The 26,799-nt window shown below is 37.2% G+C and overlaps 1 protein-coding gene across 3 annotated transcripts in view; it reads left to right on the forward strand.

Annotated features, from left to right (window-relative positions):
• grid1b (glutamate receptor, ionotropic, delta 1b) overlaps nucleotides 1-8,452 on the forward strand; it is a 243,479-nt gene extending 235,027 nt beyond the window's left edge. The window contains exons 13-17 of one of the 3 annotated variants that reach the window (XM_041269541.1): nucleotides 843-1,038; nucleotides 3,289-3,455; nucleotides 5,382-5,622; nucleotides 6,380-6,518; nucleotides 7,941-8,429. In XM_041269541.1, coding sequence (XP_041125475.1) covers nucleotides 843-1,038; nucleotides 3,289-3,455; nucleotides 5,382-5,622; nucleotides 6,380-6,518; nucleotides 7,941-8,341 — 1,144 coding nt within the window. In that variant the 3' untranslated portion in view covers nucleotides 8,342-8,429. Of the gene's footprint in view, nucleotides 1-842; nucleotides 1,039-3,288; nucleotides 3,456-5,381; nucleotides 5,623-6,379; nucleotides 6,519-7,940 lie in introns of all 3 variants that reach the window. The other 2 variants (XM_041269543.1, XM_041269542.1) reach the window with 2 other exon arrangements.
• Nucleotides 8,453-26,799: the final 18,347 nt, after the last annotated feature.

A 26,799-nucleotide genomic window follows, 5' to 3' on the forward strand; every position in this document is an offset into this window, starting at 1 on the left:
TGTTGACCACCCCTTTCCCAATAAATAAAACCAAACTACATTTCCCAGTACAGCTGGGTAATGTCCCTCCTTCCTGAATTGTATCTATCATTTAATTCATTCTGAAAACTTTAAACACACCCCAACTACTGAGTGACAGCACATTCCTACATTTCTATTGGAGACTCAGCTTGCGGTATTTAAAACGAGATTACAATTAGGAATGGAGGCCTGTTCACAGGATTTAAAGCTGTTACAGTTAAAATACGGAGGATTTAAAACAGAATTGCAAATAATGTATACACACAAAAACACCAAAAGAATGTTCCCGTGACCAGAAGGATTTCATTGTTTAAGACTGCAAAGGAAAGAAGGTATAACTTAGAGTAAGAGTGCTAGTACTGTCGAGTTACTACTATCCATATTTTGACAGAAAAAAAGCCCAAGCATTTTGGAAAGTAACCAATAACACTAATTTCATACAGTATATCAAAAACGAACGTCATGAAAAAAAACGCAAAAAAACACAATTTGCATTAAACTAGCTCAAAATAAACACAGAGAAAATAAAATTAATAAAAAAAAAACAAAAAACAGAAGCCAAAGGATTGTGTCAAATAACATAGCTAAACTTGCAGCGGTATCTCAAGAAGTTCCTTAATTGTTAATTAAACCTGTTGAATTATGTCATTAAGGACTTTGTTAGGACGTGGTCTTGGACTGGAATGGACTGAAAGAACCCACATGTCGGTACTGCAGCCCTGAACAATATGGGTTTCTGCAGTGGAGGCTGCCGAGACACTGTTTAATTGGGTGCTCAAGCGTCAGAACGGTTTCCATTCTGCTCTTGTTTGCCTCCTCAGATCCTTCCAGGACCTGGCCAGGCAGGCTGACCTGTCGTACGGCACGGTGAGAGACTCCGCGGTGTACGACTACTTTAGAGCCAAGGGCACGAACTCGCTGGAGCAGGACAGCACCTTCTCAGAGCTCTGGAGGACCATCAGCAAGAACAACGGGGCTGACAACTCGGTGTCCGGCCCGTCTGAGGGCATTAGAAAGGTAGGCTGCGAACTGCAGAGGCTGTACCGCTCTGTTCTGTTGAGGATATTTTGAAGCCTGATCTATTTGTATTTCTTTATTATTTTCTGTATAACTTGTGGGATGTTAATGTGTTCTTCCTGAGATGAATAATCTTTGTCATGGGAAAATAACAGGATTTTTTTTTTTTTTTTGCAATTCCATGAAGTTGGCATCAAATGGATGTCATGAACTGTACCAGTGTCTTTGAAATCAGTACTTAAGAATTCCACAACTGAATAAGATTGGATTCTGACCTCTGGCGATCAGTCTTTCAAGTGCCCCTCTCAGTTAATGAGCACGATTGACCCTGTTGCTTATGTTCTGCCTTCTCTTATGTTCTCTGGACCAGGGAGCATGCATACAGCGAGGAGACAGCATGGTGCTTTAAGAAACAGGGCCAACCCTTTGAAATAGTTATAAATCATCTTTAATGGAAAAGAAAACAGAACACGCACAATGTTGAAAATACCTTTGTATTTAATAAACCTCTTGTGAAAAATGGTGTATCATAATGTCTCATTTGGGTCATTGGATTTTGGTATTTGTCAGGGAATGATAGCTACAGCAACATAAAGGATTTGGAATACAAAGGGAATAAATTAATCACATCAGAGAATTGATTCATTTATAATGTGGCCACATCACACTAGTCTATCATCCAAAAGGTCAATGATGAGTCTTTATGTAAATCTTCCATGAAAATAAAGAAATGATATGATCATCTTAACCGTTTAAGGACCAAGCGTTTTTCAGCAGGATGCTCCCCCAGGACTAGGTTTTGTTTGGCTGTAGTTGGCTCTCTTCCTATAAAAATTCACTAAAATGTACCTGCTCATCTCATATATGCAGTGTTCTGCCTTTGCTTCATCCTGTTCGTTAAAGAATTCATACGCAGTACAGAAAGCACAAATCCCGAATTGAAGCTGAACTTTTATTCAAAATCAATCTGACACAAATTGTTTCAAATCTCAAATCTTAATCCAACATGCAAGAATCCCAAAATGAGCTTTTATTCCAAATCAACCCGACATTAAAAGTTAATCAGATCCTCAAGTCTTTTTTTTATTTAATCATTTTTGCTTTGCCCCATGGTTTCTTAACAAGACAAAAAAGTGGTTTTTGACAGCCCATATTCACGACAGAGACATGATATAATGCACGTTTATTCTCAAGGTCTTTATAAGCAATAATGGACGGTACTCTCGATTTTATTTTTTCAAAATAAATATTTATGAATAAAATAATTGTTCTTGATTCCATTAGTGTCAGTAATAAGGAAAAAAGTATGTACCTGATAGTCAATTCATGAACTATTCTCTCCTTATATCCACTTGTTTATTGATATTTATAAATGTTGTAAAAACATATATATTAAAACACGAGACAGAATAAATGTTCTAATATAGCTATGAGTCAAATAAGTTGGATTTACAGAGTTTTCCACATTTCTTATCTGTAAACAAGTTCCTGTGTGATGTTTTGTTTCTGCATGCTGTGTAAAATATCTTCACCCTTTAAAAATGAAATGCCCATCTCAGTGGTGCCATATGAAAACAAGCAGGCAGTGAAATTCAATCCCTCCCCTATCCAATAAAAGCCATCTTCAATCTGCACTGCAAAGTATGGTAGCTGAGCACACCATGACGGTCCCAGAATGTCACTTCAGTATGATCGTGTTTACACCATGACGGTCCCAGAATGTCACTTCAGTATGATCGTGTTTACACCATGACAGTCCCAGAATGTCACTTCAGTATGATCGTGTTTACCTGATCACAGTCCTTAAAGGGTTAAAGGGCAACAGAATACAAGGTGTTTCTTTTAATGGGTGTTAATGAGCTCAGGTACTGGTTTCATTTGGAATTTCAATGTGGGCAATTGTAATTCTAACATATTAAGGTGGTACCCTCTCCCCTGCTCTACCTACATCAGTATAAAAAAGAAATATTCTGAAAAGACTCCTCTAAGCTGATTTTCTGACGCGAGGTGTGTGTGGGGGGGGTGGGGGGGGCATTAAGGTATTGCTCTGTGCACTGAAGCCCATCTGGGATACATTGTGCTTTGAAGTTTGTGTAACACTGTGCAACAATTGAGGAAATCAGACTTGATGAGTCTTTTCTGAATACATTTTGCTGGAGCTGTTACTAGACTGGCACTATTTTACTTAAATGGGATGCAGCATTTTGGTGGGGACTCCCAATGGACGAATGACATGCCTTTGTTCTGCAGGCGAAAAAGTTGAGCTATGCGTTCCTGTGGGACATGGCGGTGGTGGAATATGCAGCCCTGACGGATGACGACTGCTCGTTGACTGTGCTCAGGAACAGCATCAGCAGCAAAGGTTACGGCATTGCACTGCAGCACGGCAGCCCCTATAGAGACCTCTTCTCACAGAGGTGGGTTTAGGAGGGGTAGCTCTCTTTTTCCTCTTTGTAGGTTATACACAAAAGTTACATTCTAGGAAGCATTTATTGCTTGATAAAAAATAGAGTGAAACTTGAATTGCTGTCCTTCAAAGACAGATGACTGCTGATTCACGATGTCTCTGCATTTTTAAATGGTTTGTTTCTTTATGTTGATGCCACGGAAATCTCCACAAAGCAGTAATGAAGTGCAGCTGGTATGCATCAGTTTAGCAGTAATTTTGCCTAACGGGTGGCAGCTGTAATATGTGGGTGGACAAATAAGATCAGGCCTTCTAGATACAAATCATGCATTACTGCAGTGTTGAGTTGTCCTTCTGCTCTCAGTCTATTCCTTGGGGACTGCTCCTTCAGACAACCATATAACTCAGCTTTTCATTTTATGAAAACATAAGTATTATTTATCTTGCCACTTTCTCTCACAATGCAATTTATTGTAATCCTTATTTTTAATTTAGAGGTTATTTATTTTCTATGTGTAAAATATGAATGTATGTCAGAAACTTAAGTGGATGATCACTGTAGTAAAACTAAGTATTGGTATTATACTGCTAGCATTGTGTTCTACAGTCCACTTTGTTTAAGTATGTTTGCACCAAATCGAATTAGATATAATGCATGCACTTATTTTGGGAATGGATTCAGGGAGATATATTCAGCATATGGCATTGAGCTTTGGGAGTATGTTTTGCTGAGAGAGAGAGAGAGAACATCTCAAAATTATAGCTAAAAGAAGATAAACGAATTGTTCTCCTGGGAGAAAACAAATAAACAGGCAGAGTCTTGTATGTAGCCATCTGCCATCATCTCTGAAACACTTGAGTGCTTCAAAGAGAGGTGGTGTAATTGTCGGAGGCAACAGAAAAATACATTTATTATGATTAGCGGGAGGCTGCACTGGCCCTGGATTTCAGAGCTACCCTCTACGAAGAAGAATAGAAAAAAACAAAGAAACAGTAGTACTTAAATTGTAAGATTTTGCAGAGGAACAGAAAAGGCAGATGCAGGAGAACATGGAAATTGAAAAAAAGGTTGCAAAACAAAGAAACTGCTGAAGTCATTCACAGATGTATTCAAAGAACTGAATAAATAATTAATTTGGAAAGTGTTTGTTTTTTATTATTTGCTGTATAAAAATGTTACTGGGTTGAACAATTGTTGATAAAATAAATTCAATTTTTGGAAAGTTTTTTTTTTTTTTAATTTATTTTATTTTGCTGTACAACAATACTTACTTAATAGAAACATCTTAATTGCAAGCGTGAACAGCAGTGTAGCTACCTGTAAATAAAACATGCAATATGCAACAATCACAGTACTGAGGAACAATGCATAGTTTTAAATCCATACAGGACTCTTGCATGTGTTTGAATTCACTGCCGCTAAAGCCATGGTGTTTGCTACAAATGCAAGTACAATAGAGGCATTAAACAGCACAATCTTCCATAAATTCATCCAAAAAGCTAGTGTTGTGTTTTCCACCATCTTGAAAGCTCTCTCTTCGTAACACTCTGTTCAACTTATGTTACATAGCGCCACGGCAGAGCGCTCTGCCTATTGAACGCACCCTTGGTAATTTCAATAATACTCCTAAACTAGAGGAGTTGTGAAACCCTTTGTGTTTGTATTTCTAACCCTGCTACATGCCTGGATGTAGAGTATCCAAATGTATCCAAATGTTCCACTATGAATTTGCATGGTAATTCTTCAGTTTTCCTATGATTTTCCCATTGTTATACTATGCATTTACCATAGTATGCCATGGTTTGCCCTGTTTCTTTTTTTTAATATGATGTGTAACAGATGAGTGGTTCCCCTATGTTTGAACATTGTCCTTATCAGATTAAATGCAGAAAATCCTCCTGAGGACCAGGTCACTCACACTGATTGTAATTACAGGATCTTGGAGCTGCAGGATAACGGAGACCTGGACATCTTTAAGCAGAAGTGGTGGCCAAGGATGGGCCGCTGTGACCTGGACAGCCATGGCAGCCCACAGCCAGACGGGCGAGCTCTCAAGCTCCACAGCTTTGCAGGGGTCTTCTGCATCCTGGCGGCCGGCCTGCTGCTCGCCTGCCTGGTCGCTGGCCTCGAGATGTGGTGGAACAGCAATCGCTGCCGACAAGAGCAGCCTAAAGAGGTAAGAGACCCCCCGAGCTGGGAGAGGTTGAGGAGCTGGAACCACTGCAGTTAAAGGATCTGCTACACTCATGCTCCAGCTATAAATATGTTGTAACGACTGTAGCTTGCAGCAATAGGCAAAGGAAAAAAATATAGCCAGATATTCTCCTCTATTCAATTCATTTCAAGTGATAACCAAGAAGATTCTTAATTAAAATGTAAATGCACAAGATGATTATCTAGCTGAGCTACACAGTGTGAATGAGATTCTTAAAGGTTATACAGAATAGTAATCACACAGACAAAGTGGTTTCAGTTGGCAAGAGGAGAACAGGCAATGGGTTTGATATCACTTCATCAGACATTTTTTCAGGATGCAAATCTGTGAAATTAAGAGGTTTCTGTAAGTTGTAATTAAGTATGGAAGTACCTTAAAATATAGTTGAAAATCCAATCTTTCATCCCACAATAATACAGGCAGGCATAAGTTATATCTCTTATTATACCATCAACACCTTGAATAACATATTTCTAGAAGAGTACCAACAGATCCTTGGACTAAAGTATGACTGATTGGGCTGTTTGCATGGGTGCCTGTCTGTCGAATCTGCAGATTTGTTATTTTATTATTTAAAGCAACAAGACCCCCGGTTTTGCCAATCCAGACCATAACATCTTGTAATGTACAATGTGGCGGGTCTTGTTGCTATTATATGTCAATGAGGACGCAACATCCATGGATATTTTTATTCATTATTTTTTATGGTCTTATGCAGGTTGCTAAGGATTACAGACTGGCTAGCGTTTCTGGCCCATTGACATATAATGATATTACAACTGCTTCATCTGGAGGGAGGAAGGACATATGGACAGAGAGAGACAGAAACTGGGATGAAGCAGAAGATATTTATACAGGTCAGGACAGATCCCCTGAGAAGTAACGTCTCGTTTTCAGGGAAGTCCTGTTCCCATTTATAGGGCAGAGGTGGACAGATCCACTGACCCTGCACCCATCATCATTTGTTGTTAAGATGTATCAATACAAAATGATCGGGATCCAGCAATCTGCGCAGTTAGGCTATATCAGCACTTGTTGTCCATCCCTTGTAGATGAATGCAACGCAACAGTGAAAGGAAACATGTTCAGAGCAACTTTAGCTTGGATAGGATTTCTGGCACCTGATCATTTGATAATATAGCCTAACAAGGGAGTGATATATAAAAGGGCTGTGGGTGTTGGTCACTGGGATCCCCTTAGCTCTGCAGTGGTTGAGAATTGCTGACCTTTTGAATTGGATATGTTTGGGGTTAGAGGTGCTGGTTTTTCTTTATAAGTTGTGCAATTGAGCCAGTGTCATGATTAATATAAACCACCTGTTCTTATCTAATTTAATTACAGTATCTCATAATCTCTTAGGTTTAAACCCAGGTTCAGTCTTGCATTCCCACACATGAGACATGTACCATTTTGATTGTAGAATATCATATTTAGCTTCTGCCAGCTAGAAGGGCTGTATGTTTGGGCACAGCTTAACATTGCACATCATAAATAGCCATGTAATTACATTGTAACAGATGGATAATTACCAATGCTTCCTGGCTATCCGTGGTAACTATTGTATCATTTAATAGAAATTGTCTAATGAACAAGGTGATATAATAGCATGGTACCACCATGGCTTATTCCATTTCCATGCAATTACACACCTACTACACCAGTAGTTACCATGTGAGAGCAGAAACTTTGATTTGTATCATGTTGTTATATGGTTATGTAACCATATAATAACATGGTAAAAATCAAATCTTATTTGATTCCTCTATTTCCCCTGTTTTCTGAAACTTCTGTCACTTTTCTCTCAAAATCTGAGTGGGTTAACTGGTGCAATAAAGCATAAGCAGCCAAATTATCAATTGTAATGCCACTTTTTAAGACAAGAGACTAAAGCAAGTAAACTGTACTTGAGACAATATAACGATGAGCTCCTGCTGCAAGATAAATCATGGATTTGATTTATAATAAACTTGCAACTTACTGTCTGCGTGTTGTTATAGTCTTGTTGTTTAGCTTATAAAATAAAACTTGCTTTTTTTTTTGTGAATATCCACGAAATGCAGTTTTATTTTATAACCGAAATAACAATTATTTATTCTCTAACTAAAGTGCAAATAGGCCGCTCAACAAAGTAATGGAACAAATTAAGTTTATTACAATAAATGAACATTGTAATATTTTGTTTAAAACACACGTGATGTTCATATTGGTTTATAAACAGCTCCTTGAAAATCCAGTCTCAATCTTCTCTGTCTCCTCTGTCTGATCCCTTCTCTCTTCAGGACAAAGAGGTGAACCTGGAGCAGGTTCACAGGCGTATGAACAGCCTTATGGACGAGGACATGGCTCACAAGGAGATTCCAACCCAGTCTATCGAGATCTCTGCGCTGGACATCGGCACCATGCAGCCCAACCAGACCATGAAGTCTGTGCGGGACTATCAGAGCACGGGGCTGTCTGTGAGCACCTTTCTGCCGGAGCAGGGCCACGGGGCGGGCAGGACACTAACACAGGGCCCTGGCAGCAGTCTGCCCCTACCACTCAGCGGCTCATCCACCATGCCATCCATCCAGTGCAAACACAGATCCCCCAACGGGGGACTATTCCGCCAGAGCCCCGTCAAGACTCCCATGCCAATGCCATACCAGTCAGTGTCCGGAAGACCAATCCCAGAAGCCATTGAGCCCACCCACGGGACATCCATCTGATCTGGTCTGGGGAATAAAAAAAAAAAATTAAAAAATATATATATAAAAAAAAAAAAAAAATTAAATAAAAAGAGATTTTTAATACAAGTTTAAAATTAAAAAAACAAAATAAGGAAAAAAACTCTAGAATTTTTTCTTGTACATATTTGTAAATACTGAAAGAATGAAGTGAGGTAAAAATTGTATTTTGAATATTCTCCATTTTTGGAAGTCTAAAAAAAACAAACAAACAAACTACTGTATGAATGGCTTTGTAAATTTGTTCTATATGAATAAAGATGCAAATTCCTTGTGATTGTTTTCTAAGTGCCAGATGTGAAGATTTCTTACTGGGGGCTTTGGGAGGGAACTTGTCCATCTTCAACCATTCTTTCACGTGTCACATTTCCATCTGCACCACAAAACCAGTCATTTAAAACTTTGGTTAGTTCTCATTTAATGACTTCCATATATAGCCGGGATTAGATTCGGAGGGAGACAGCAGGATGCATTCATATTTGAGTTTATTGTGCCCAGTGTATGGCTTTGGAGTATTGTAGACATCAACTGCATGACATTGTGTAGTAATTTGACTAGTTTAATGTACTTGTCAAAATGATTGCTGATTAAAATCCCCAGCATTCCTTTTAGGAGGACATATCTATTTAGGGTTATTATTTGAGCAGATTTGGAAAAAATGGACAACAAAGGCCCCTTTCTGCATTTATTCTTCAATCCCAATACTATAGTGTTTGCTTCTACCAACACTATACTCCAAAGCCATCCACTGGGCATGACAGATTTTACCTATCACATGCAAGGGATAGGGATTTCTTTTGAATCTTTAGGTTTTCCACGTGATGTCTTGGATTTGTCCAATCAATATTTTCTTTTTCATATATAGTCTGATTAAAAAAAACGAATTATCTGAGGGAAAAAAAAAGATTGAGTAGAGAACAATTGAAAAGGAGGAAGGTTTTCAGTCTCATTACTTTGAAGCTCCATTGTTATTCCACTATAATCTCCCAGTGAAATGAATAAGTCTTAAGAAAACAAGAGCGGCAGTATCTTTAAAGTCATGCACAGGAATTCAATTTTAGAGGGGGCACTATCTAAAACATTTTGTGTAAGTTGATTTTGGTGCTGATGCATACTTTAAGCACTGTTATAAACCAAAAAAAAATGGGGGGTGCCTGTTTTCCTGCAACTAGACAGTGGAAGACAGACCAAGGGAAATATAAATCATACATAACTATTAAACACTCAGTAGTGTTGAATTTAGAAATGTTAAAAGAAATGTAATGAATTCACTGACAAACATTTCAACTAGAAATATTTTTTCAGAGCCTTTAAAAAAACACTTTCTTTGAAAAGTCATTGAATGTCATTGAACCATACAATCAATGACCAGCTAAACAAAACACTTTAAATACTAAAAGATTTTGTTTTCTGTAGCTACAGTGTATTCCACTCAGCTTCTCTGAAAGAGGCTTTGTGCATAACGATCCCATTTTGAGCACAGATTTCATTTTTGTGAAGTGTAACAAGAAGATAATACAATATGCACATGTGGCTAATGCATAGCAAAACACAGCCGGCTCGTGGCTTGAGGATAATACCCTTCTGTCTGAGCTTGTCTTGGAAAAAGTATATACAGTATGTTAGCAAATCTCAGTGTTTAAAGAACGGAAATCCCTGAGAGAGCCTAGAAAAAAGCTGCTGCTTCTCCACCCAAGCGTGATGGATTAATTTGTTTGTTTAATCTCCGGACACAGCTTTAATAATTCACAACAGGGGCTTTATACGAATAGAAACAGATTCTTGTTAGCTGCAGCTCCAGGACCTGATTTTAGTTTTTAATGAGGGGTAGGCTCCAGCTCTAGCAGGTTATCTTCAATAGCAAGTGCATGTTTGAAATGTAATGGATGTACATAGAGAGACAAATTCAACTTCCATTTTCTTACCTTTGTAGCCATAGCTAGCAACATTGTTGCTGGTCCGATTACTGTTGTTCTGAATGAACAACGCATGAAGTGACAAAGTGCCAAGAAACATCAGTTTAAACTTTTTGAAGCCATAGTAGCACTTGATAAATCTGGCTATCCCCAATTATGAAGTAAAAATATCAAGCGAAGAACCAAAAACATTTATCATATCACCATGGCCTTGCTCAGAATATTTAACAATATGTATGTATACCGCATTTTTAAAGGAATCCTTATTTATTTATCCATTTTTTACTGTAGTACTATACTGTGTTGGTTGAAATGTGGAGGGGGAAAAAAAATCTTGCCCTCCTCTTTGAGGGCTTACTGATTATTTTTAAATGTACTAAACCGTAATAGTATTAATATCTGTACAATGGGATCCATGTTTAAGAGGCAGGCATTTAAACACAACTAATGTCATTAGAAAACCTTTAAACCAGACAGTATTTTATTAGCGTGCCATTAATGTGAACTACTAATGAAAAGGTCCTAAGTTTAAGTACTGTGCAATACAGTTTTAACAATAGACAAATACTGTAGATAGACACATTTTTTGCAGGCCTTTGGAATTTAATGCCCTGGTAATTTCTTTTTTGCTCTAATCATTAAAGGTAGTATGAGAAAGAATTAAGTTAAAATTTGTTCAGATATAGAAGTGACCCTGTTGCACAGAAATGTTCCGAACTTCCATCTGGCAATTATTATTATCATGGGATGTATCAAACAAAAGGTTATTTAGACGTGGTTGGTCAGAGCTTTAAGGTGTAGCATTACAACAACACCTAATGCCTATATATTTTATAAAGGGTGCTAAAGGGGTGTTTTTACTAGAGCCTATAAGAATACTGGTTCCTAAAAAGGGAATAAATACAGGAAGATGGGAGCACTGCAATAAGCACTGTCATCACTATAAGGTTTAGGAGATGATATTGCTTTGCCAATAGCCTTAGCAGTTTATTACAAAGCTCTGCGTATCTAATGGAAAGCTTCAGTTGATTGATGGGCTTGGTGCACGCTCACACAGAGGTGTGTGTGTGTGTGTGTGTGTGTGTGTGTGTGTGTGTGTGAACTGGGAGTCTCCTGCAAGTGCATTGCTAACTGATTTCCAGATGCCAAAAATGAGATAGAGGCGATATGTTTGGCAACCTCCTTAGACCCAGCCCCCAGTATACCAGAAACCTACAGCAGCTCCCCTTAGCGGTTCAGTAAATGTCCTTCCTTCAAAATGACTGTGCCAGTACCAAAATCCAGCCTCAGCTTGATAAGCCACAGAATGTGTGGATGTACCGCAGAAAACTAAAATAATCTTAGAAAAATAAAATTACTGCTGAGGCCTTAAAAAAACAAAAAAACATGATGATTGTGCTTGGCACTAATCATGTCGGACTGAATTTACAACCCCCTTCCCCACCCTTCACCCCCCTTTAATCAATAAATTGGGTTTAAATGGATAATGGAATTTGTCTGACAAAGATGTGTCTATACAGTATATTGAAAAATACATCTCCAGTCACCCACTGTGAACATTACATAAAGTAAAGAACAATGACTATAGTGGATCTTTCGAAAAGTGATCCATTTTACCTTTCTTCTAGACACCAATGATTCCATTATGTTTATTATGCATTGCACAATTATAAGTAATGAAGAACAAATGAGCCCAGTCATACCATATTGTATCTAGGTTAATGTAGGTAATGGAAATGCAGAAATAAAAAAAGAAAAACACATGGCTTTGTACAAAACATATTTGTATTTAAAATCAAAGGTTAAAGACGACATAATGATATGTCTGTAATTCTATGCAACTGCCATAACTGCAGCTACTTTTTGCTATGAATTATAATTTTGTGTAGTGTTTTTTAACATTCTGTTCATCAATTACCCCAAATATATCAGAGATCATGTAATGTTAAAACGAGTACAATATATATTTTAGTCAACATATTTAAAATAAATATCAGTTACATAAATGTTTTAATGCACTAATCTGACAGGAAAAAAAAAATCCATTCATATTTTCTGTAATAGTTTTCTGGAATAGTTATATTTCCCTTCCAGTGGTTCTAGAACACTGTGGCAAAAGGATCAAACTCCCAATACAGCGCATGAATTCTAAACACTCAGAAATGATGGATACTCTAGAGATAGCGAATGTCATCTATATTTATGTTGTCAATGTCCCAACTGCACATGGCTCTCGTTGGCAGTAGGGAATCTTCTGCAGTACAGAACATACAGAACCAGTTCTTAATCCACTAAGTAATTAACATTATTATGTGTAGCACAGCAAATCAGTGACAGAGAACATGACACAATAATTAAATTATTAACTGACCACAATCATAGTTCAGCCTTGAGATTCCAGGGTCCAATGACAAGGGCACATACAGTAGCAGTAAATTCATCACTAACACTATGTCGCTTTATGACCCATGTCATCTCCCTGCTTTATGGCACCATTTAAACAAACTTTCATACACGGCAGAGCACTCTTGGCTAGTGATTGTGGTTATGCTAATGAGAGGTAAGAAAATGGTTGTTCTTTTAAATAGTATTACATATTTAAAAAAACAACATTAAGATCTAAGCACAACCTGATTTTGTTACTTATCCCAGCCAAGCATTTTAACTGCTGTTTAATAAAGTCTGGCTGATATATATATATAGTAGTGATCTTGGTTCCCGCAGGCAGGCACATCACACAGGCAATCCACACACAGGCGGAGGGTGGGCACGAACCTGGGACCTCTTGTACTAAAGCATAGCACCTCTCTCGCCTCGGCTAAGGTCAGTGTTAATGACTCCACCATCAGAAAGACACTGGGCAAAAATGGGATTCATGGCAGAGTAGCAAGCCGGAAACCACTGCTCACTAAGAAGAACATGAATGCTTGTCTTAAGTTTGCCAAAAAGCACCTGGATGATCCTCAAGAGTTCTGGAAAATGTTCTATGGACAGATGAGTCAAAAGTGGAACTTTTTGGCCAATATGGGCCCTGTTATGTCTGGCACAAACCAAACATATCATTCCACAGTAAGAACCTCATACCAACGGTCAAGCATGGTGGTGGTAGTGTCATGAGTTAGGGATGCTTTGCTGCATCAGGACCTGGACTACTTGCCATCATTGAAGGAACCATGAATTCTGCTCTGTATCAGAGAATTCTACAGAAGAATGTCAGACCATCTGTCCGTGAGCTGAAGCTGAAGCGCAGCTGGGTCATGCAGCAAGACAATAATCCGAAACACACAAGCAAATCTACATCAGAATGGTTGAAGAACAAGACATTTAAAGTTTTATAATGGCCTAGTCAAAGTCCAGATCTAAACCCCATTGAGATGTTGTGGCAGGACCTGAAACGAGCAGTTTATGCTCAAAAACCCACAACTGTCACTGAGTTGAAGCAATTCTGCAAGAAAGAGTGGGCCAAAATTCCTCCACAGCACTTTGAGAGACTGATCAATAATGACAGGAAGCATTTGGTTGCAGTTATTGTTGCTAAAGGTGGCGTAACCAGTTATTGAGTCTAAGGGGGCGATTACTTTTTCACACAGGGGCATTGGGTGTTGCATAACTTTCTCTAATAAATAAATGAAATAAGTATCAACATTTTGTGTTATTTGTTCACTCAGGGTTCCTTTTATCTAATATTAGACTTTCATTGAAGATCTGATAACATTCAGTGTCAAAAATATGCAAAACTGCAGAAAATCAGACAGGGGGCAAATACTTTTTTACGCCACTGTACTGACACATAAAATCAGTCACTGAATCAAGCAAATTTGCCAACTCCTATCCAGTTAGAGCAGGTTGCTGCATTTGCAAATGTCTGAATAGCCCCACAAACCAGACGGTTTGGAAGTCTTAACACATATCCTTTTCAATTACCAGTTTTGCTCTGTGCTTAACAAAACTTTGCTAATTTTCATGTTAAAAAAAAAAAAAATTAGTTTAGATTAAATTGTTGATTCAGATGTCAGTAAGGGCAATTTAATTCATTTCTGTGAATGCTTATTATGTGTGTAGCAGGTGGGGTTGCTGTATATGTGTGTGGTTAGTTCTGTGGTGGGAATCATAAAAACAAAAAAATACATAAATAAATAAATAACATAGCTGAAATTAATTGCATCCACTGTCAAGATAATCTTGTGTTTTTTTTGTCTTTCTGGTTAAACTGCAGTCTGACCAAACATAATGTACTTCTATTTACGTTGTTTTTCTATAGGAAAAAACAGCTGTCAAGAACTGACTCTGAGATTGATCTGAATTAGTCATGGCTACCTAGATGACGTCAATAGTGATTAATGACTTAAAGATCAGGGTTATTATTATTTCTATGATAAATATAGCACCTGCTTTACAGCGCTGGAGAAAGAAGCTCTCAGTCTGCCCACAGGCAATAGGAAAAGGAGGAGGTGGAGAGCACCCAATGCCATCGATACCCTCTTTGGAACTGGAGATTGACTTCTAATGGTTATTAATGGTATTTTCAGAGACAAGCATGTCTGCATTTTTCAGAAGGAGGACATTATTTCGTCAACGTCTGTTCTTTTAAGGATGTGACTGGTGTAGGGACTACCAGGAACATGCTTTGTGTCTAGCTTGATGGCTAATGTTCCAGGGCTGCAATTTCTGCACAGAGCAACGAGATCAAAGTTTCCATTTCAAAAGAAAAGAAACAGAAAAAAGAGTGTTGTCTTAGAACATTAATGATCAAAATGAAACTGTTAAGCAGAAATGCTCTAAATGTAGTGCACCCTATGATCACATAAGCATGAAGTCTTATATCTGTATGGCTATGTTTATAGGCTGGGTCGAGAACGTAAGTCTGCTATTTTGGAGGTGCTGTGATTGATAAAACCCTCTACAGATTGTCTGTCAGCTATACTTTTTTTATATCTCATTTAGCTTTTCCCTGAATATTGGACATAACACCCTACAGTACAGGGATGCACAGTTCTGTAAATTGCCATCTAAGCGTCTGCTTTGTAGCAATTAGCATGATATTGACGTTTCCAATTAATTCTGTATTGCCTCAGTCACGCTCCAGTCCACCCCTTCTTGGTCACATAAAAGCAATTTGTTTCATAAAGATTTTCTATTGCACCCTAATTTCGTTACAGTTCGGTAATCAGCTGCATAGTTAGCAGGTGTCCAACTCTCTTTTCTGCAAAACCTTCACTATAACACCGCTGCAATCCCAGGGATCCTTGGGTGAAAACCCCTCACATGAAAATAATGTTTATTTTATGTGCTTTTTATACAAATAACTTTTACAGGTACTTGTTATCATTCACTTTCATATTCTGTAGTATAAATGCACATAATTACTCCACCAACTACATCAATAACAGTGTTATCTTCATGCTTGCATTTAAATGTGTTAACTTTATTATTGTATAGATGTTCAATAGTTTTGGTTAAATGTGGGTTATCTAAACCCAGGAAAAGGGTTACGTTTGTGCCTTGTTTAATTTCCTTGTGAGAATGTGGATGGAATATAGAGTAAAATGTGTCCCTTCATTGGGGGTTAATCAATTATTACATTTTGTTTAACTGACGCAGGTGTGTATAAAATGCTGCACCTAGCATATATGTTCAGTCTTAGAGGCTGGGGCTTAAGAAGGAGCTCCAGCAGGTAGCAGCCAAAAAGCAACCAAAAGTTAAAATGAATTTGTTTAATTGTATTTTTTCAAAATAAAAGTTGTCAATAGCATCACCATTTCAACAGATGCGTGATTTTCTGCCTTTTTGCCAAACTTACCCCTTACATAGTGATATATTATTGGAAGAGTTTATTTTAAAAAATTGATTTTGTCTTACTGTTACAACATCTTTTGTTAACCTATGCAAGCTGCTGTTCGGGAATCATTTGTGTCCAATATGTATATGCTGTTACTTTGCTAAAAGTAAATAATAATTCATATTATTATTTTATTATTATCGAGACTAATGTAAAAGTTGAATGTATGCTATCCTTTTATTTTCAAATTTTAAATAATAAACATGCATCACAAAAGGTATTTATTTTGGGGGAAGATTTGTCATAATTTGTGACTCACTGTAAAGCGGCAAGGCTGAGCCTATTAATCTATACCAATAGGATATGTTTATATATGTGTGTATATGTGTGTGTGTGTGTGTGTGTGTGTGTGTGTGTGTGTGTGTGTGTGTGTGTGCTTGGTAAATGGAACACAGGATAAACCAGCATAATGCTTTAATTTGTTGTGAGGACAGTTCACTGTAATGTTCTGTCAAATTATTGAAGCATGTAAACTACAAATCTGATTGGCAGGCTTACCTTAGCTAGTTATATGCAATTCACATTTTAATACTCTTAATCTGTTCCTAGAAAAGTGGAAGCACTTAGGTGCAGAATTTGAGAGTTGCTAAGCTACACAAAAAGAGCTCTGAATCATTCCTGAAATAATTCATAATGTTCCATTTAAAAGCAATGACTCCAAGAAGCTTGAAAGGCGAATATGTCTGTTCCATCAACATGAGGGGGGCCAGAAAACAAAGGTTTTGGAAATGCTAAATTGTTTTCACAACTGTGAACCCATGCGCAAACACAATTAACTATAATTGTAGTAAATAGACTGGTTGTACTTTTCTGGTTGAGCGTTGTATTGTAAGGGGCACGTTACAATATTAGACAGTTAGTATTAATGAAACCTTATAATTACTTTACACTAATATATCTTGTTAGAATAAATTGCTAATCATCAGCAAACCCTGGAAAAACACATTTATAGATTTTATAAATGGATCATTAAACACATTTTCTAGGATTGACATTTGAGCACATGTGCCCTATTATTGCATTTAACATTTTATGGCGGGATCTTTAAAACCCTCAACCCCATACAAAAAAAAAACCTCTATATTGTTCTTTATCTGTAATTTCCCCAGAGGAAGGACCGAATCATAATTCCAAGTGAAGGGCTAGCTTCATTATCGAGAGAGCACAGGTGCAGCAAGAGCATGCAGTGGATAGATTCACTTCAGGGCGATGGGGGACTCCGCGGTATAGCCCATTGATCTCGCTCAAGTTCATTGTCAATTCATTCGGTGAAAATGGGTGCACAATAACTTTATATCTCTGACTCTTCATACTTTTAAGCTTTTGCTTGGTGTTTTGTTGTTGCTGTAAGAATAGTTCAGGATGTACTTTCCTGAGAGTTCCCTGTGTAGAACTTGGTTCACATTTGGGTTAAGAACATCTTGTTTTGTTTTAAGAAATAGTATCTTCTAGCTGGGTGGAGATTTTAGAAACCTGTTTTCAAGACTCTTCCTAAACAAAAAGCCCCCCCTCTGTGGTCTTAGCTTCAAAGACGTCAACGTGTGAGCAAGCTTCATTTTATTGTTTTGATTAGACAAACATGGTTTGCTTACAACAATTAGTCTTTGGGGGGATACTTCAAAGACTTGCCCACTTGTGGAGACTGCTGTTGACTTCCACATTTATAGTGGTATTCTAAGAGATACTGATTAATGCGATTGGAGAACTGCTTGTTTTTTGTTTTTAGGTTAGAAAAAGGACTGTTTTTCTGACAGACACAGGCGTGCACTTTCAATTCTCTTCAACTTTCTCCATACGCCTGCCTTCATGCCTTTAACATCAGCTTAGAACAAACTTAGCTCTGTTGGCTGTTCTGCACCTCAACCAGCTATGAGCGATGACAGACCTTTAAAAGTTGAATCCTCCATCTGAGCAATTACCACACCAAGCTTTCAGCCTGACTTCTGACCTATTGAGAAGAATAAGAAGAAGTGTCTAACTTTATATCACAGAAAGCTTCATTCTTGCATCCTGATGGACTTTTCTACTAATAATCTAACAAGGCCTTTCATTTATTTGAGGAAATCACAACGAAAAACAGGAACCATCTTTTAAACCATTGGAAACAAAATTATTCTATCAACTTATCAAAATCTTTGGAACAACGAGGAGTGAATAATTTTGTTTCGAGACTCTTTGAAACCTATTTCTAAATGAAAGTTTGGTAACTATATGACGATGTATTGAAATTATTGGTAACATTGAAATAAACAAAAGTAATTTTACTTTTAAACTGAGTTATCTGATTTTATTTTAGGATTTTGAAAGTACAGTTAAAATACGATACCCATTAAAGTAATGGTAAATATTGTTTTTAAAAAATGTAATTCGCTATATACTATGAACAGAAACAGTATATACTGAAGACATATATTAATCCTGGTATTTTAATTGAAATTGTATGTGTGTCACATTTTTTTGACCAAATGCACCCCGCTACTCCCCCCACCTCTCTGTAAAAAACACTGATAAAGCACAATTGCCTTTCTTCTGAACATGTTGTAATCAAATGCACTGTAACTTGTGGAAGTCTCCTTTTGCATTGCTTCAGCAGTTTGCTAAACCGCTGTGTAAATAATTAGAATTGTATGTTTTGTAATGTAATGGGTTTATAATGTTAAGCACATCATTCTAACAATAAATCAAAGAACTGTATTAACCCTTTGGCCTGAAAACTAACTTGATTTCTGTATCTATTTAATTTCAATTAGAAAGAATCAGTTGCTTGTCAGATGAAATAAACAGTGCTGTATGTTTTTAAACTAAAAATGCTTTTTATGACTATGACATTTTAATGTATAATTAATAAATAAGTGGTTCGCTGTAAGGCAATTTAAACTGTACTTCTTTGCTTTTTAAAGCACTCTGAAGCACCTGTGACACTTTGCAAAACGAAAGGTATGTAAGGAGTACTAACTAAGGTTTCAAATTGTCATTATCTTGTCGTGTTAGCACTTGGAATATAATCGCTTGTCCTTTTTTGTTCTGTTGAAGATTTATGGTTCTTTGCTGGTATTTTAGGCTTTAGTCTGGAATATACACATATCTGAAAAGCCAACGCTATAGGTAACAAGTTAGTTGCTGCTTCTTCCTTGTACCTATTTACTTCATAACCTCACTCTGATGGGGGGGGGGGCAATTATACCCACTGCAGCTGCATAAGGCTTTGGAGAATGTAAACAAACTAGACTGTGAACAAAACCGAACTGTCTGTCACTGTTTGATATTCAGTGTTAATAAATAAAGAAGATATAGAAAACAGTAGAGGAGCTACAGTATAAATTAATCTTTTTTTTTTTAAATGACATATTTCAGCACTATCAGACACAGAGGCTAGCATGGGGCAACATCCTCACACGTTACTTAATTTAACTAGGTTTAAAATTCTACTGAGTTGCAGTGTCTTTATCAAAGGATTCCTGTTGACAGGCAGCACAGGCATGACATTTAATGGATATATTAGAGAAATCTCAATAAAACCCATCTAGTGTGGTGCTGCATTACAAGCACACCTCCCGCTATAATTTTCTTGATCAGATCACAATCCTGCTGGGGTGGAAAAAAGTTTATTTTAGACTTGCGCTTTACTGTTTAATTGGCTCGCTGTTGCACTGAACATCTTTCAGTGGAGATGCACAGATTTTTTTTTTCAGTACCTAACATTTTAAGGTGGATATAATCACCTTTATTGTAGGTCTCCTTGTCTGACTGCTGCTTGGTGAAACTGATAAGAAACTAGGGTAGTCAAGTAGCTAGATGATTAGAGTAAGACGAGGAGAGACGGAGATTATCCCGCAGTATTTTAAAGTCTTGTTTGTCATTCTTTTTTGTGGTTTGTGTAAATAATGTATACAAATTGAAAATAACTAAATATAGTTATGCTGCAGCTGCAGACCATGTAAAGCCCGGCAAGCATGTGTACTGGGGTCTGGGAGGGAGAGCAGTGAAGGGGAAATAAGCTTATAGATTTAGTCCAGCAGGTTAGCTGAAACATTTCTAAACTAATTCTAAACTATTTAAATGATATCGCCGATACCAGGTATGCGCAGAGCCGAACCCAGATACCTGTGCATGCCGTCAGATTTGTAATATTAATTAATTATCTGCCTTACTGAGCACTGACAAATCATGCTGTGACTGTGGAATACAATTAATCACAAAAGCCATGCCAAGTCTTGAAACATCTACTGTACTATAAAGTAGGTTTAAATCATTCAGTACTGGGTGGGTGTTATTAGAATGCCTTGGAACATGTGGTGCGTTGTTAGAACACAAGGAACATTCTAATAACACACAGGATGACCTTGTGACAAATGAAACAAGTATGTCAGTAACACACACTCCCAGCCACGGCAGTAAATATAAGAGCCATCAGTAAGTTAATGACTACGACGTCCATCAAAAATACAGCATACTGTAGAATAGGACATGGCAATAAATGGTTTAATAAAAATTGAATAAGTGTTTTTTAAAAGCTGTCATTAGTTAAGCAAATGACATGTTAGCGGCATGGTTAAGTATATTGCAATGACTTATATATAGGAGGAATAACCTCTTATATTCCAAAGACACATGACACATGCAGATGGACAAAGGTACAGACAGACAAACACACCAATATGTGCCCAGAATCTAATGCACTCATACCTTATACAGTATACATTGTACAAAATACTTACATTTCTTTCAGATTTCCAAATAATATTGAAAAATGTGAAGTGTGACATACGAGGAAGACTAACTAACAGCCTGTGAAATGCACACTTATCTGCACACCCACATTCCACAGAGATGAATATCCTTTAAAAAGATATGCAGTTTAGCAAGGTTTGTGTGTTACTTCTAAGATCAATACTTGGTATAGGTTGTTATGAGCTCCTGGATTTCTATATACTTTGTTCTTCTTGAAATGTGTTGAAAGGTGTCTATGAGATCAGAAGCTGCTCTTCAGTTCTAGTAGCCTGTCATATACATATGCAATGTAGAGTAGATCAGCTGAACAGTCTTTATATTAGTAAGCCCTAGCAACATCTAATGCACTGCAGTGTAGCGGCCAGAAACAAAAGGAAACTAAATACATATTGAATAAATAACACTTTGTGTAACTGCAATAACAACGACTCAGAATAATTGCAAACATCATGAAATGTAAACTTGGAAATTGTAGCATGTAGCTATACACTCATTAAATTTACCAAGGGTAAATCTATTTCAGCAGCATCTATAAATAGTGCAAATACTTGTCCTCTATGATAAAGCATGCAATTTCATAGGCAACAAACAAACAAATCTCAAAGGGATATGGAAATCCTGAAATGGGAATGAGTCAGCAAGAAGCAGAGTTTAGAAGAGCTGTCACGTACAGCAGCAGTTGGCTAGGTAACAGCTTTGAAGAAGATATGTATCGGTCTCCTTTGAGGAAGGATGTGTTTGATTCATCAAGGTTCTGTACCGACACTGAGCTAGCTACTGCAGGGTGGCTGGAAGCAAAAAGACATCAATTAGAATACAGACTTAAATTAATTGCAGCTAACAAAATAATTTCATAAATCATACATGTTTCACTCTTCCATTAACTACTTACTGTAGTTCTGAAATGTGCTCTTTTTGTTACAGCAACTTTTTGTTAAAACAGATATGTGGTACTACACTCAGTTGTCAGTTTGCTTGACTTGCCTTCCAGGAGGTCTGTTATAGCTTTTACATCCTTGGCCATTTCACTACAGTAATGTCTTCTGAATTGAAGCATGTTACTGGCATGTTAGCTAACAGGGGAAGCAGCTAAAGGAACTGTTATCTAGTTACAATCACTTTAAGACCTCTGTTTTGTCACTGATATAAGCATGTGTCTGTTTTGTAGACAAGGGCTAAAATTGGCATTCAGTTAAGTTAAAGAAATAATCCTTTGGGACACACTGTATATCGTTATGCTCCAATAGTTGAAAACAAGTTCTATGAAGAGTGAAGAGACAAACGATATTTACATTTCCCCATCTGGATCTTACATGTAGGGTTGCCCCGGAGAGAACAGACAGTAGACTCCTTTACTGTCTTTTTTAAAAGCTGCTACCATGCTTTGAATAGTCCCTGGCTGCCAATATGAGTGAGAAGGACAGAGGTAGGGAGGGAAGAGGCTGAGTGGGAGTGATATTAGGAGACAGTATGTAAAGCCCCTGAACATGTCTTTGCATCCTCTCCCCGTGGGGGGGTGGGGGGGGGGGGGGGGGGGGGGGGGGGGGGTGGGGGGGGGGGGGGGGTTCGGGGGTTTGGGTTCTTGGGGGACACTATTAAAATTCACTTGATCTGCACTCTGTCTAACAACTCTCTCTACACCCTCCATCTTCCATCCCAGCAAATATTGATCCACCAAATTACTTCTCAAGGTCGGAACCCCAGGCAGAACGTTTTTGTCAGAGATAAGCTGTGTCACCTGCCGGAGTCTGCACCTTGCTAAGATGGATTTTTCTGTGGTTACTCACTCCTTGCACATCTTGACAATCACAACATTAGCTGCTCTCACATGATAAGACAATGTTTCATCTTTGTTGCTCTTCTCCTCTTTTCTGTACCCCTACTCTCACACACACACACACACACACACACACACACACACACACACACTACTGCTCGAGTCCTGGCGGACTGCACTTTTTTTGGTAGCCGGAACACAGTTGTAAAAATGTATCAAAGCGGTCACCTCATTCTGGACATTGAGACAGCAAACTCACGCTGTCTGAGTGTGGTCACTGACTCACGTCAACCTCTATGTGTGCTCATTGGAAAATACGCTAACTGTGCAATATGTGCATGTTTGTTATATAAAGACTTTTTATTTTTTAGTTAATATGTGTTTGAAACACTAGTCTTACAATATATTAAAGTTAAGAAAAGTAACATTTATTTTGGGTTTGTGACTACTGATTTATATACACAATATTTAGAAATTACAAAAGTAAATGTAAAAAAACATAATATAAATGTATTTAAATTTGACTCATTATATACTGTGGGAAGAGAGATGTCATTTCTGTTTCTATTCTAGTATGTTTTTAGTGTGATTTTTACAGTCGCTTCCACATATGCTTCAAGTTCAGAGTGTAGGTTGTGGGTATCATGCCTAGTATTTGCTGGTAGCTGCGTACAGATCTTTGCCTGGCCATGTTATATAATCTTCAGTTTTGAACAATGCAATTTATTTTTTAATTCAATAAAAATGTTTTACGTTGTATGAAGAGATAAGACAGTTAAAATAGCAAATGTGAATTTATTGATATGAAACGTAAGTTATAAATTACAGGTTATGTTAAGCTTTTTTGTAATACAAACAGTACATTTGATTAACTGTTTTCTATTTTTTTGGGGTCCAAAATCTGTAAATGACCCATTGACACCCCACTGCTGAGTTAGGTATGTTTTCACATTGCTTCAATAAATGGTTAAACTGCTATTGAAATAATTAACGTTTTATGCCTTATAATGTAATGGGTCTAACGTTAAGCAAATAATTCAAAGATTAAATCAATGGGTTTAATTAACATTTTGGCCTAAAAAAAAATAACTCGATTTCTGCTTCTTTTTTATTTAATTTAACTTTAACACACCAAACAGCCCGAAGAGTGTTACAGCACAGAAAAAATGGTTATGAGCAGGCAAAAAAAAAAAAGAATGCAAATAAGGTTATGTTAGAATTTTTACATAGCCAATCAGAGAGCTTGGTTTATCCAAGCCATTTAATAATTATGCATAATCTATGACTTGTCACTGTGTTATGCTAATGAAGGCTATCTCTAGAGAACGTGAATTTGATCAAACTTTGCATGGACAGTTGTTACAAAGATGGCATTGACCTTGCTGCTTGTGTTTTTTTTTTTTCCCTGGTCAATCAAACGTGATCCATAATGAAGATAATGGATTACCCTTAAAATTACTTTTTTATCCTATCTTCTGTATTTCCATCCATGCCTTCTGTATTCCTTTTAAGATTTTCCAGTCATGTTAGGTCTTGGTTGATTACATCGCACGCTAGATGGTCAGATCAAGACCTGCCTAATGAGTCTTGCCATTCTCCTTCTCGTTCTCCATTCCAATCCTTTGTACTGGATTGTGCTGCTTCCCTCAAATTAAACCAGGCTTAGCTGCACTTATGACCTTGATATTGATTTAAAATGAAAACTGCTTCAAACAAAATGATAAAGTACTGCACCTGTTCTGCAAAGTTGTTGTTTTTGGTTCACATAAGACATTGCCAGATGTTTATATTGCCAGCTTCAATGATTTGTTTTCTTTAAATGCACTTGTGTAATCGTTCAGCACTGTACAACACAAGATTGATCAGCCTTGGGGGTATAAGGAAATTATTTTACACTCAGCATTCTTCACATCTTAATTCTCCTCTGTCAACTTGAAACACACTACGATTGTGAGAGTGTCTACTCCAGGCCGTCCTGCAGCTTATAACTGTAAAAAGTGTTTCACAAATGTACCGCTTAAAATAATTCTGTGCGACAATTGTAGTATTTAAAATCAGTAAACTTATTTTAAGATTCCATTTACTGCCAGGGAAGACACATTTAAAACAGTACTTAGGTTTTAAGAAGCTACTGTATTTTGTGCTACTTAAAATACTTACTAAAACAACGTGATGCTGCTATCAAAGGCTACCTCAGTGTGCAAGCTGATCACAATCGACTTCCATATTCCAAGGTCGATGTTGATCCAATTTCTTATCTTTAATCTGTGATTCTTGCTGCAAAAATCCATCAATACTGGTGAGGAGGTGAATAGGAAGAAATATTTATCCACCGCTTGCTGCACGCACACAGCAGTATGCAGTCCCAGCCAAGGTTTACAGCCAACAGATTCATTTAGGAGTGGAACAGTTGACAAAGACATTTGTTTCTTTCATAGACCAGCTTAAGCAACTCCTCAATCAGCATGCCACCAGCTTACACCAGTGCAAGACTTTCCATCAAGGATCAGTTTTAACAATTTCTGACCATTTTTTCCAATGCTTATGGTTAGAAGTTTTTGTGTCACTTTTCAGTGGAAACATCTCAGAGCCATGCTATGGCAGTTCATTTACTAGTTAGTTAATCCTAAAGAACTCAATATAGAAATCTTACCTTGCTCAGGCTTGCTCAGAGACAATCTTAACTGCAGAGTATTATTTCTATTCAAACAAGCTATATTGAAAAAGATTGTAGGAAATGACTTGCCTAAGAGGCACATATCCACTGGTATTTCACACTCCATCTTCAATTACAAGTATCCATTATATTGTAATCCTCTATGTATCAATTCTCTATTATTGCAATAGATTTTGCTGTAAATATTTCAGTTGTCTTTAGTTTTCTGAGTCGCCAACTTCGCTCGGTGTACACTTAAAAGACACCCTAATATAAGATGAGGTGTGTAGGAAGCAATTTGAAAAATGTAAAAATGATTGGAGAGTGTACAGGATATTACTGACCACTTCTGGTGGGGTGTGATGTGTACATTAAACAGGATTAGTGGCACACAGTCAATAGGATTTATAGCATTTTTGGTTATGTATAACAGTGTCAAGAACAGACTGTACACTATTTCCAGAAGATAATTTTATTTTGCATATAGTTTTGTGAGATATTAAGCCTGGTTGAATAAACCCAAATAATAACATGGAGCTAAAATCGATCATTCACACTACTGTACAGTTCACAAACCAAGCTACAAATGCAGTGGAACTTTACATATCTGACAGTCACATAACCACCCTGATCAATTAATAGCCTCACTAAATAGATACATATTAAAAGTAGGCTACGAAAGTAATGGCATTGTCAGCAAATGCTGCTTGTTTTAATTTATTCACTCCAGCTCAGTTAGGAATATTCAATGCACAGCGATACGTTTATGTGGAGCCAGATTCTTTCTTTTTTTCTTGAACAGTGAACACAAGCCATTGGAAAAAATTATTCAAATGTACCTAATAATGTGTAACAATTTTTTTTTTTTTTTAGTATTTATTTCATATTAGAAAGCTGTTTCAGTTAAAGGGGGCTTTGAAAGCAATGCTTGCATCAAAGGGAGCTGTAAACAGTTTGTTGCCCCTTAAGCAGGACCCAGGACCCAGAAATGGAAGTTTTAAGCGAGATGACGCTGTATTTAGTAACACAAAAGACGTCTCTACATTCTCACATGTTTTTTTTCTTTTCTCTAGCAGGGGGGAATTAACCCTCTCCCTGCTCACTATATATATATATATATATATATATATATATATATATATATATATATATATATATATATATATACACATTATATAAACACATCCGTAATACCGTAAAAGGCTACATACAGTGGCTCTGAAAAGTATTCACCCCCCTTGGACTTTTCCACATTTTATTGTGTTACAACATGGAATCAAAATGGATTTAATTAGGAAATTTTGACACTGCTCAACACAAAAAAAGTCCATAATGTCAAAGTGAAAAATAAAATTTACAAATTGTTCTAAATTAATTACAAATACAAAACAGAAAATAATTGATTGCATAAGTATTCACCCCCTTGAGTCAATATTTGGTAGAGGCACCTTTGGCAGCAATTACAGCCATGAGTCTATTTGGATAGGTCTCTACCA

Source organism: Polyodon spathula, chromosome 13 (genome assembly GCF_017654505.1).
Source record: "Polyodon spathula isolate WHYD16114869_AA chromosome 13, ASM1765450v1, whole genome shotgun sequence".
Lineage (NCBI taxonomy): Eukaryota > Metazoa > Chordata > Actinopteri > Acipenseriformes > Polyodontidae > Polyodon > Polyodon spathula.